This window comes from Thalia democratica, chromosome 9, assembly GCF_965202585.1.
Source record: "Thalia democratica chromosome 9, ktThaDemo2.hap1.1, whole genome shotgun sequence".
In the NCBI taxonomy this organism is placed as follows: Eukaryota; Metazoa; Chordata; class Thaliacea; order Salpida; family Salpidae; genus Thalia; species Thalia democratica.
Window position 1 is genome coordinate 22,702,834 of NC_139173.1, and position 13,152 is coordinate 22,715,985.

Sequence of the window (13,152 nt, forward strand, 5' to 3'; positions counted from 1 at the left end):
AGTCTAAATAAATACAATCCGTAAAGACTTAGAAATAGAGCTTAAAAAAATAAATTCCAAGTTCTTAGAATTTTCATAGAAACAGTGTTACTTCTAAATAGACTTATTAGCTAGAATAAGCATTTTATATCTGCTAAATTAAGTATTTTAATGCGAAAAATCAAGTTAAATAACTAACTAAAAATACTATATAAATGACAAAATCTTAGAAGATCCAATGATTTTTTTTTAAATCAAAAGCAGAAAATAAAGAATACAGCTCTTAAAAAGTATCAAAACTTTAAATATGTAAAACTATATTTTAAATTAAAGTTATTTTAATATTTTAAATACTTTAAATTTGTATTTTTAACAATATAAAAAACTAACAGAAGCGGTTCTCGGTTGTTTTTCGTTTACCTGATCGACAACTCCCTCCCCTGCTGCGCTATCTAGAATTATTTTTAGTGGTAAAATTAAAATTTGTTTAATCTACTAAAAATTAGTTACTTTTTAGCAATTCTATTATGCTTTGTATGCACAATAAGCTAACGCCTGTTAAAAACCTAAAAAATAATAAAATAGTTATATGAAAAGTTCAGTTTCTAAAACTTTAATACTCATACAAAGCCTTAGAAGAACATAAATTTGAGAGAAATGTAATACCTTGTATGTAGGAATTGCCGTTTGAATTTTCCTCCGGGTAGTTTCCGTTCATTTTCATGCTTATTATGGATTTGTAGTATTTGACGAACGTGTGGTTCAGTGTGGACATCGTGTGCCATGCCTTTGAAATAATTGTTTTTATTTGTTAGAAGCAGAATTAACATTACTTAGAAATAAATGGAAAACTTTTATTATACACCGATATGTATCAAAATAGTACACAGATATAAATTTGAAAGTGTGGTTTTATAAGCAGATTATAAAATTATGTTTGATGAAAATATTATTGTAAAGACTAAACTTATTTATTAGAAAAATTTAAATCAAAAGTTAAATGTTGTTTTTAAAAAAAAAACTCAAACTTACTTTGTACCACTTAAGATCTTTTTGGGTGCTCTCGTGAGCCCACTTTGAAATTGTCTCAATATTTTTCTCGTTCAAGCTGTACAGCTCGCTGCTCCATTTCGCCAGACAAAGATAAAACCTGTAAAAATAAACACATACTATGTCTATTAACGAAGGCTTTATAACTAGTTATACACATTCGAGCTTCATTGAAAACTACTTTATTAAATCTGAAGCAATAAACTTGTAGAATTTTACCGAGTTTTATTTAACCGACTTGTAAATTAGTACTACAACACTTTCTTCTACACATGTTCTCGGCTTCTTCTACGGTCAAAACAAAATTCAATAAACCAAAATAACACGTAAAAATTAATAGCAAACTTGGACAGCAAGTGAGGGAAATTTTCTCGGTCGTTTGAATCGATGAGCTCGATGGGGGTGTTGTGAATGTCGATTACAAACTGCTCCATCATCACAAGTGCTCGTTGCTGGTTAGTTAATTATACATATGGAATTTAAAAAAAAAAAGATTTCATCAAGCAGAGCAGAAGGTAAAATAAAAGTTTTATAAAAAAAGTCAAGACGAACACTGTCTTTAAAAACTAAAGTAAAAAAACCATTAAAAATTAAATCGAATAAAACCTTATCGCCGTCGTTCCACAAGTGCTTGAGGTAGGCGTAAGACAAGCAGGGCGCTTCAATCGGCAGCTGAAACTTGTTCTCCTCGTCGAAATGGTCGGGGTCGATCCGCAACAAGTTGTCCAGCGTCTTGCGCGCCAATTTCTGATGTTTATATACAAAAGAATTATTTCAAAGTGTTAGCGGCTCAATTGAAGTTTGAAGACCCATTGTATTTTAAAATTTATTTAGACAAGTCTATTTTTCAAGTTTATAAGATTTGTTTAGCCTACTAAACTAATTGCCTAAAAATACTAACTTTTTTTGTTATATATGGAAAAAATGTTCAACAGTGTATTTGAAGCTACTATTTTACTAAACGTTTGATACTAAGTTTGATACTTTAATTGTAAGTTAAAACTTTTAAATTTATCCACCCTAAACCACTAGAAAACTCTATCTATGTTTAAAAACATATTAAATCTTAAATTAATTAAAAAGTTAAGGTCGAAAAAACAATTTATCATACTAAAAAATACAGCAAAAACTCCAGCTGAATCTATTTTCACACAAGTCAATCTTTCAGATAAATCTATTTTCACCTGAGTACAATAAACTCACCACTCTGCCGCTCTTCCTGCACAAGTTGGCGAACTTCAGACTCGTGTGGAGCTCCTCCGACGGGGACATCACCAGGCTCCTCACTTGAATAATCCGCTGCCAATCCTCCAACTTCCCCTTGTCTATGTCCTGTTATGAAAATTTATGTCAAGTCTCTGTTTACATGCCTTGTCAGTATCTTGTAGAGAAAAAAGTAAAGACAAATACAAAAAAAACAAGTTTCGTCATCATTTGTATATGTTTGTTGATACGAAGGTGAAAACAGGTAAACGCTTAAAATAAGACTTTCGGCAAATTCTATGTAGCATTGTGATTAAGTTGCAATTAAAGATAAAAACAATGTTAAAGTTTCAAATCAAAGTGTTGCAAAACGTTTGCTTAAAATAAGACACTCACTTTACACTCATAAAAAAAACATGAAGCTAATTAGCCGGCAAAATACAGTTGAAACAACTCGCCTGCAAACGCAGCTTCCACAGTTTCTTTATTCCGTCCTTCATGTGCGGGTTTATCTTGCACTTGATGGCTTCTTCCAGTTCGCTGAGCAGCTGGCAGTTTATTATCGCCTGGTAGGACGCCGTGTGGCTCTCGCCCGCCTGCGCCACCAAATCAGGATCTAAAACTTGCCTCGCCTCGTGGATGCACTGCGGTTTGTTAAATTGAATTTAAATTGATTGTTTTTTTAGCAATTGGCCAATGGGTCCACTTCTTTTGATTTTAAATATTTGGGAAAACAAGTGCTTTCGTAAGCACAGGGTTTGTTAAGATTTTATCTAATTAATGTTTTATAACAAAATGATGCACTTCGGTTTGCAGTGAACTTTTATAAAGAAGGTCTTACAGATTTTGAATTAATATCGGTTTACAAATTTCCAATGGAAGTACTTGATATTCCGTTATTTTAAAACCTTAGAAAGAAGTACTTCTAATGGCAGAAATTTTGTTGAAACTCGTATTTAAATAAAATATTAACATAAAAAAATGCCTAGCATTTGTAATTGTAAAACTTAAAAAAAAACATGGTAAGCTTTAAAAAAAATACTACAGAAAAACAAACTGCTTTTGCTTGCTTGTAGTGTACCCTGTTAACCAAAATAAACAGTAATTGATTAAATAAAAAGTTAAATAAAAAACAAACTGCTTTTGCTTGCTTGTAGTGTACCCTGTTAACCAAAATAAACAGTAATTGATTAAATAAAAAGTTAAATAAAAAACAAACTGCTTTTGCTTGCTTGTAGTGGCCCCTGTTGACGGCGCTCACCGCTCGGTACAGCCTCCCGTCGAACTGGTCGCGCGGTATGAAGTTGGCGAACTCGTCCAACGAGTTCCACTCCTGCAGGCCCCACGCCGACGCCGCCGACAGCTTGGCGATCTTGTGGCGGTAGCAGTCGTCCGCCTGCTGCCACGCTCCAGTGCACAGCTCGTACATCTCGTCCCACTCACCTGTGTGACGTAATAATGTTAATTATTTTCGATATATTTCTGTTATTCAGGGATAGATCTTATTGGCAGAAAGCTTCCGTCCTAATTGCCTGTTTGAATTATTTGGATTGATAAAAATAATTTTTATTTATCGCTTGTGGGTGAGATTTAATAGATTTGAATCAGAATTTTATTTGGAGTGATCTCAAAATAAATTGATGAAATCGTAGAAGAGCTTTCATTAGAAGGATGCTTTATATAATACTAATAGTGATAATAATAATCATAAAATACTTTTTCCAATGGACGCACTTGTTTTACCAGATCTAGAAAATCTTGGAAAATAAGTGCTCCCATTGGCTTTAGTCCAATTCCCCTGAAAAATGATTAATTGAATAATAAGTAAGTAAACAATCTCGCCCCATTTACATATGAGTTTGTCAGGTTTAAACTAATAATTGTTATTTACAGATTACTTGTAATAGAAGAACTTCTTTCAGGGGTTATAAGAAATTAAGACAAAAAGTGCTACCATCGGCAATGGGCTTTGAGTAATTATATTACAGCAAATTTGAGAATTTTTATATTTCAATTTATATTAATTTTAAAGGGTCCTCAGACATGCGCACTTCTGCTTACATCGACAAAGGCTTTACTTGTTAACAGCTAGTTTATATTTTTTGTTGATTGAAACTAATACATGTTTGGATATACACAAAAGTATGGGAAGAGAAGTTTAAAGTTACTACTTAATGTTTTAAAAACAATTGAGAGGTAATCATAGAAACAAGAAAAGACTAATTATTTTAAATAAAACATTTTCAATTCAAACAACTTAAAAAAACTAACCCAGGGCTTCCAAAATTGCTATTTTTTAACCCACTAAAATCTAATCAAAAAAAGACTCAAAAATTACTTATTTAAGATTAAACATAAGTATTTTTATTTTCAAGTCAAACAAATTAACAAAAACCGACCTAGGGCTTCAAGACTCCTCATGTAGCCCTGCTGGTTGTACGAGTGGCGGTCCTCATTGGACAGCTTGGCCAACTTGGCGTTCTGATTGGTCAATATGTCATCGGGAACGTAGTAGCTGTTGTACGATTGGTTCTGCATGTTGTCCAGGTAGATTTCCTTCGCCTCTTCCCACCTCCCCAGCATCTCGAACCACTCCACGTCGACACCGTGCGTCGTGTACCTAAGTAAATAGTTTTGATTAGTTTTGATTTTTATACATGTACCTGAGTAAGTGGGTTTAATTGGTTTTGTGTTTGTACATCTAATCTATACTACTATTTTGATTATGCACATATATATAACATGATTAATACAGGGTTGCCACAGACTGGTCTGAACAAAATTCCTGCATTTTTTCAGCGTCGTATACCTGCGTAAATGTTTTAATTGGGAAAAATATTATTATTGTTTCTCAATAAAAACAAAATGAGTTCCATTTTTCATATTAAAAACCAGCGTAAATGCTTTCAATTAATGAAAAATTTATGCGAGGTCGTATTGAAAAAGTCAGGGTCTTTCTTCGTGTGTGTACGTCAGCCCATTCGCTACAAACGTGGCCAGAGTTTAAAAAACAACAACAAAAACATATTTTTCGCAAAGTCATTTATTCACTAAGAGCTTCCTACAAACTTCTTCTGGTTCTCGCCCAGCTTCTGCGCCTTGGCCTCCAGCTCCTCCTTGTAGTTCTCCAGCACCCCGTCGGCGGCTTCCGGCTGACCGAGCTTGGTGTAGCAGTTGATCAGGTCGCCGGTGACGTCGAACGGCATCAGCCGGTCCTCCTCCTCGCACTCCTTCCTCATCTTCTCCCACCGCTTCTCCTTGTAGTAGAGCGTGCGCGCGTACGCCTTGCAGTCGCGAGCCGTGTTGCCCAGCACTTCCAGCTCGTTCTGTTGGAAAGTGTTGAGGATTAATACAAATACAGTTCAAGTGATGTGATTGGATAAAACTTTCAGCTGGTTCTTGAAACATTAATGGGAATAAATCAATTAAATTCTGTTGTTAGAATTTTTTTATCTGAGGTTAAAAAATTTAAATGCATGCTTTTTTTTTAATAATTAGCATACTTAACACTTCCAACTCGTTCTTGTGAAAAAATTTAATAGTTTAATAAAGCTAGGTAGTTGGAATACTTTATTAAAGTTTAAGTGCCGAATTTGCTAGCAAGTAATTAATAAGTTTAACACTTCAAGCTCGTTATTGGAAAAAAAAGTTGATTTCAACACAATTCAAAATGGTGATATGACTGAACAAAACTTTCAGCTTGTTCTCGACATAAATATTTAAATAAAATATATACAAAACTCACCTCAATTGGAAGAGGCCCGATGTCAGTGTACTTCATGAAATCGCACAAATTCAATATGACGTGCTTCACCTGAGAGTTTGAAAATACAATTTAATAACAAATTAACTGTCTACATTTGATGTTTTGATGCTCATCGAATTAAGCATTAATAAAAACAGAATCGTCCTGTATGAAAGAATTGTAGTGTAAACTTGTATGAACTGTTCACTTGACAATATCTTAATTTAAAAACATTTCAAACTAGCTTATTTTTTTAACCACCTCAAATTAAGTAAAAAATAAATAAAATGAAAACACTAAAACACGAAAGCAACCTCGGCCGGGCACTCGGGCGACTTGATGGCCGCCATCAGGCTCCTGATGATGGAATCCTGAATTTTCTCGTTCAGGATCCGCCAGCAGCTGAGGAAGGCGGCGCTGAAGAGGTTCTGCGCCAGCAAGTTGTGCGAGTTGGCCAGGATGCTGCACGGCCGCAGCGCGAGCGAGGGGGACTGCTGGGTGAGCGTCCGGGTCGCCTCCACCATCCACTGGCTCCAGTCCTCCCTCGAAACCGGCTGCTTCTTCGTGAACGCCTGCGTGGAAAATTGGTTTGATGATTTAAAAGCTTCCTTTTTGCAAACAAATTGCACTTGTTTTGCTGGGTTTTCAAAGTCTGATAAAACAAGTGGTTCCGTCGGCAAAGAAATTTTAAAAATAGCAGCTAAAAAACTAAATAGGTAGTAATGGCTAATTGATAAAGAAAGAAACAGTCAAAGAAAGTTTCAGTGAGTGCTTTTCACATCAAACTTTGGAACAACAACAAGCATTTTCAAGTTTAATAAGCAAAAAAAATATTACAAATTCGCTACGTCAAACAAATACGTACTAAAACTAGAAATATTCAAATACTTTACAAATACGTGGTCGAAAAGATACCTTACGCGCAAATGTTCAATACAACATTGACAATAATTTATTTGTTAACTGGCATGTTAAAAGCGCGAGGAGTTACCGCATGTTATCTCACCTGCTGTATGACTTTGCTGTTGGTGATGGGCTTCTTCGGCTCGCTCATGTCGATCACCGTCGCCGTCTTCACCGTCTCGCTGATGCTCGGGTCGCAACCCTTCCACAGCACCTCCTCCCCGGCATCCCCCTCCAAACACTCCACCACCCTCAGCACGCCCTCCAGCGACGGCGCCCTGCCCAGCACGTGGTGCTGCTTCAAGGCTTTCTTCACGGTGGGCAGCATGACGACGAAGTTCTTGCCGTACTGCCTCGCCGCGGCTTCCAGCGCCGTCAGGATGTGCGCCAGCACTTTCTCCTCCGAGTACACCTCGAACACCTGTGAGTGAAAGTTGGAAATAAGTTGTGGGAATTTTTTATTACTTTGATACACTTGGTGTACTTCAAACGCCTGAGAGAAATTCAAAAAGCAATGAAAAAGTTGGTGAGTTAAAAAAAAGATATTTCTCAACTGAAAAACTGAGTTGGAAATGATTTTAACTACTCAGAAAATGTTTATGCTCAACTGAAAATTTGTACTATACTGTTGTCAGGTTTAGCAACTTTATTCTGTTGAGTGTTAACCGAAATTAATAAATGAACACTCAGAATGAATAATTCATCTATAAATTTTCTAAAAGCAATCAGTAGCAAAACATTACTTTTTGACTACTCGCGCAAAATTAAAAAAATAATGAAAAAGTCAATGAGTTTAAACTGTGAAGAATGTTCTAAAGGTTATTTTATTCCAAGAATAAAATGAGACTGATAAACTGAAAAAAAATAATTTAAGTTCTACTAATTATTGGATTTGGAACTATTACAAATATTTAAAAAAAACCTTCACACAGGAAAACAACACAACTTAAGAGTCAAACTCCGTATTAATAACCAAATAAGTGTGATAGCATCAATGGAAAATAAAAATGTTACATTAAAAGTAAAAACAGTTAACCTTGAGCAGGGAGTGAACCACGTTGGACATCATGTACCGCAGGTCCATGCAGTCGAGGAAGGTCTTCAGCGTTTTCAGGGCCTGAACCCTGGTGTCCGGCAAGCACTTGTGATTGGTTAATAAGTTGAGCAATGAGGGCAGGATTATGCTGATGTAGTCGTCCAAGCTCACCGCCACTATCTTCAGCGTTTTCAGAAGCTGAAGAGAAAAAAGCGTTACTTCTAAAACTTCTCAGTAAAATTAAACTCGAACATAATGTGCGGCATTACAAATAGCTTGCAACAGATTAGTATGAAAATTACATACAAGATTTTTTTTAAACAGACAAATTTAATTAATTAATCTCGTTTTGCGTAAGAATCGGTAGAAGTATGCAGCTCGTAAAACTTTTAAGAACTTATAAACTTGAGAGGGTTGAAAAAAATTAAGCAGCACAAGCTTGAACATATGAAAGCAGTGATGTGTAAAACCAATACAACGGAGGAAAAAATAATATTTCTTAATATTTTAATATTTCATTTTTAATTAATTCACACAAACTGCGACACACCTCCCTGGTGACGGTCTGGTTGGGCGAGGCGTCGAACTCGAGGATCCGCAGAAAGTGGGCGAGGAGGTTGGGGAGGTGGAACTTGAAGTCGGAGGAGAGGGCGGAGGAGATGGACCTGACCAGCGAAATGAGCGACTTGGTCAGCTTGTCGTTGCCCCGTTCCCACAACTCCTCCACCGACTGCATTATCAGCGTCGTGTGCTCCCGGATGTGCTGCTTGATCTCGTCCACGATGTCCGACAGCTGCTTCACGAAAAACTGCGAAAAGTTGAATTTTGAAAAGCTTGTTGAGCAGTGTGGCTGGGTCAAAAAGTGAAAGGAAAAGCAAACAATAGTAATAATTAAAATTTAATACTAGTTCTGTTAGAATTAGCACTTAGCTTGAATACCTTGAGAACCTTAAGGTGTAATTTATATATATATATACAGGTATTGTTTATTTTTTAATTTGTAAAAACACTGTAGAACTCTACATAAAAATATAGTGAAAAAAGTATAAATTTACTATAAAATTAATAATTGTTAAAAATTACTCCAAAAAATAATTTATATTCTAAAAACAAACGCTCGACTAACGTCTTTCTCTTCAAACTTGGATCCTTTCAAGGCTTTCAAAAAAGTAGGAATTATTTCTTTCAAGTACGGTATGCATTTCGTGCTTATCCTGCCGAACATTGTCACCAGAGCCTGAACTGCAGCGCTATAAATAAACAATTTTCTATATTTATTACAAGATATAACAAGATAGAATAAATACAACATATCATATCATTATTTTCATTACCAAAACAGTTGAAAGCTCATAAAAATGTTCTACGAAATTGACAGGCGTCAAAAACGCACGAAGGATCTCTTTTGCACGACTTGAGTTGCTGAAACTTAAAATCAAAACTAACAGTGTAATTATTTGTAAGCGTTCAAGTAAAACTAAGCAAACAACACTTGTCAATCTTCTGTCCTTGAAACTAAATATCAAAGTTAAACTTTCGCAACTCATCGAGCGCTGCAACAAAACAACGAACCGGTGAATGCCCCTCTCCTGGGGATTGGACAGGATCTTGATGAGGGAGCGGACGGCGACGATGGTGAAAAACTCCTCACTCTTGCACCCGAACGTGATCACCAGCTCGTTCATCGAGTCCTTGGGCAGCTCGTGTTGCTGTGAGTCGATTTTCAATTAAAACAAAAACAAACGGTTTTGAAATTATGTTTGAACGTCAACTGAAATCTTGAATCGTTTTAACTCTGCCATGAGAAATTAAATTTATTGTTGTTAAAACAGTAAGTATATAGTAACTGTGAAGCTAAAAAGAGTACAGCTTGCTTTCAAAAAAAAAACTAAAAAAAACAAGCTTTTAAATTTGTTCACTCATGTTTTTCCTAACAATAAAAACAAAACTCATTCAAAATTTTTAAATTCTTAAATACTTTAAAACAACATACAAATTAAATTCCCAATAAAAAATTACTTTTTGGTGATCTTGCTCGGGTTTCTTGCACTGATCCTCTTCCTTGAGATCGTAGAAGGTCATCTCGTCCCTCCGCACCTGAGTCAGCGTCTCCACTCTCTTGTGCTTGTCGTGTATTCCCAGTATGCCCAGCACTTTCAACACCTTTGGTTTTTTCAAGTTAACATTATCAATACTTTTTTTTTGTGCACAGCCGTATTTTCGGGCTAAAGCATTGTTTTGCATAAAAATTTTAAATTTTATAAAAAGTCTTATTTATTAGTAGTATATAGTTTCTGCAAATTTTTTTAAATTTATTAAATCATAACAAGTTCACTTTTATTTTAGATTTCACATAAAGCCAAGTTAAACTTTACATGACCTAATACAAGTAAAATAAAAATTCGAAGCATGAACAATAATAAAAAAATGTACCTTCAATCTAAACTTCTGAGAATACTCGTTGGTCACAAAAGAAAGCAACTTTTTGTGCAAATCAGGGTACTTGTGATAAGGCTCGACGACGTACCCGGTGGACTGGATCAACTTACCTGCGTATAAGTGTATATAGAATAAAAAATAAAAGGATAAAATATGTAAAAACTATAAAAATTTATCTTTTACAAATAGAGAATCTGGAAGCTGAAAAAACAAAACATAACTGATTTTATGCATGCTTTTATATTATAAAACTAAAACCTGGAGTTAGTCTCATTTTATATACTTTTGTTAATAATCTATCACTAACTTTATCTATAACAAAGTGTTAAAAAAAATGAAACTAAAACTTTGATTCAAATTAGTTTTTAAATTTTTTATAAAAGCTTAAATATTATTAAATAAAAACTATGCATATTCAAGTTTGTTATTTTTACTTTATAAAAAAATTGTTTAAGTTTTCACTGATAAAAACCCACCCAGAGTGACGAGGGCCGCCTGCCGCTTCGTCAGCTGCTCGTTGGACGACAGCTGGTCGATGACGGTGGGCATGACGTCATCGATGATCGACATCATCTCGCCCCCGCCCACCGCCGCTAGGTGGCCGATGGTGGTCGTTATGGCGACCGACACGGCGCACGTCTGCTGGGCTTCCTCCCTCAGCTTTTCAATCAGTATCTTCACGGTGGGAATGGCGTAGCGCTGCATGAAGAAGGGCGCGTTCTTCGCCAGGTGACCTGAAAAAAAAAATTGTTCAACTTGTTGTGTAAAAGTTACTTAAAAAACTCATAAGTAGTTTGTTATACAGGGTTGCCAAGTGTTTTTGGCAACCCTGCAATCCAGGTTTTCAAAATTTTCTCCAGGTTTTTAAAACTACACGTTTCAGGTGTATTTTGAGTTTTTAGTTAGGTTTAAGGGAAGAAACTGTGTTAAGTAGCATAAATACATTGAAAAGATACTGAAAAGCTACTTTAAATGATTATATTAATTTTAAAAAATTTGATGATGGCAATTTTTTTTATCTATATAATAGATTTTTTGTGTCAGATCGAAATTTAACTACTATTGGCAACCCTGATTAAATGAACATTTTTCATTTTACCAATCCTCAGCCTTTTGAATTCAATTTAAATTTTTGCATTAAATTTTACAAAAGCCTATTCAAGTGGACTTAGTAAAAAAGTAGAAATTTATTTAGCTTACCCATGTTGTTATATATACTGGGTTGCCAAAGATTTTTTGGAATTTTTTTCAGGTTTTGTAAATTTCTTCCAGGTTTTTGAAAGTACAAGTTTTTTTTTGTCCGTTTTTAACATAAAATATAGTTAAGTTAAAGTAATTTCATAAACTGTATGAAAAGATACTATAATACTACTTTTAAATGCCTTTTATAACTAATAAAATTTTTAATGCTATAAAAACAAATTTTGAACATTAGCCTGCTATTATTGTACTTGATCAAAAACAAACAAGGTTTTTTATTAAACACAAACATATTTCAACAAATTTTCATCACTGTGATACAATTATAACAAAATAAACAAAATTAACATGGTGCTATCCTGTTCACCAAAGAAACTGAAGTAAGTAATCAAATATAATTATTGGATGTTTCGACCAAGAGAAAAGATAATAAATTCATCGCGTCGGTATTCATCACCTTCATTCACAAGTCAATATCTAAATTTCCAATTTCATTGTATCAAGAGGAGAAAAATTGGTTTAATTAATCTCTTAACTCACAGAGCTAAGAAAATATATTTTCCATAAGTTTTGGAGATTGAAATCAACGTTGTAAAAGAAATGCTAATAAAGAACGTATATCTTGATCCTTTGATTGATAGAGTTTTAAAAACTGAAAATAACAGATTAAATTACATAAAACCTTGTGGTCCTAAGAAATGTCCAGTTTTTTTTTTTTAATTTTGCCTTATGCAGGTGAAAAATAGACTCAGATTGAAAGAAACATAAAGAAGTTAACGGGAAAAGTATATCGTGCTGCTAAACCTAGAGTTACCTTTACATCATTTTCTGCTTTGAGTCCTAAAGGTAAAGACCTCACATCTAACAAACATAAAAGTTGCGTGGTCTACACGTTTGAATGCTGTTGCTCAAACAGCTATAATGATCAACTTCTTAGCACTTTGAAACAAGAATTAAAGAGCACATTCCAAAGTGTGTAAGAGAACATATTAGCAATCAGCCTAAGACAATTAGTTTAGCAACTTCAAATGAAATGATCGTCAATATCAGAACACATAGTTGAAAATCCGATTTGTGAAAAAATTTATAATGAAACGAAATTTAAAATATTAAGAAGTTGTAACAATATTTTTGACCTTGTCAAAATTGAAGCCAAATACATTCATTTAAATGAACCAATGTTATGTAACCATAAATATTTTGAATATTCATTATCATTGTTTAGTTAATTAGTGTATCATGTTATATCTAAGTTAGTTTACTTAGAACTTCAATTACTTGTTTGTTTTGAGTAGTGCTTGATTAACTAATTTCTGATGCAATTATAAGGCTATTTAACTCTTTATTTTGTTTCAATTGTATCACACAGATGCAACTGTGTTGAAACATATTTGTGTTTAATAAAAAGCCTTTTTTTTTTTTCTGTTTTTTTAATATTGTATTTGATAAATTTTTCGTATATAATTAAATTTTATTACTTTATATGTAATTTTATTGCAGGTTTTTTAGTGAACTTTGTTTTAAGTTTTTTGGCAACCCTGTCACACTTTAATACATTTACAAAGAAAACATCGGCGAAAGTCTACAGAGCCTGGAC

General features: G+C 34.2%; 1 protein-coding gene across 1 annotated transcript in view; it reads right to left on the bottom strand.

Annotated features, from left to right (window-relative positions):
- Nucleotides 1-13,152, bottom strand: part of LOC145844161 (serine/threonine-protein kinase mTOR-like) — a 41,376-nt gene that overhangs the window by 11,133 nt on the left and 17,091 nt on the right. The window contains exons 20-39 of the mRNA XM_082951528.1: nt 10,832-11,089; nt 10,350-10,465; nt 9,936-10,079; nt 9,489-9,625; nt 9,043-9,166; nt 8,467-8,724; nt 7,917-8,114; nt 6,984-7,301; nt 6,292-6,549; nt 5,978-6,046; nt 5,302-5,558; nt 4,632-4,852; nt 3,452-3,675; nt 2,691-2,876; nt 2,233-2,361; nt 1,636-1,776; nt 1,375-1,481; nt 1,012-1,129; nt 646-766; nt 370-431 (exon numbers count right to left, since the gene is read on the bottom strand). Of these exons, the coding sequence (XP_082807654.1) occupies nt 370-431; nt 646-766; nt 1,012-1,129; nt 1,375-1,481; nt 1,636-1,776; nt 2,233-2,361; nt 2,691-2,876; nt 3,452-3,675; nt 4,632-4,852; nt 5,302-5,558; nt 5,978-6,046; nt 6,292-6,549; nt 6,984-7,301; nt 7,917-8,114; nt 8,467-8,724; nt 9,043-9,166; nt 9,489-9,625; nt 9,936-10,079; nt 10,350-10,465; nt 10,832-11,089 (3,446 nt within the window). The remainder of the gene's footprint in view (nt 1-369; nt 432-645; nt 767-1,011; nt 1,130-1,374; nt 1,482-1,635; nt 1,777-2,232; nt 2,362-2,690; nt 2,877-3,451; nt 3,676-4,631; nt 4,853-5,301; nt 5,559-5,977; nt 6,047-6,291; nt 6,550-6,983; nt 7,302-7,916; nt 8,115-8,466; nt 8,725-9,042; nt 9,167-9,488; nt 9,626-9,935; nt 10,080-10,349; nt 10,466-10,831; nt 11,090-13,152) is intronic.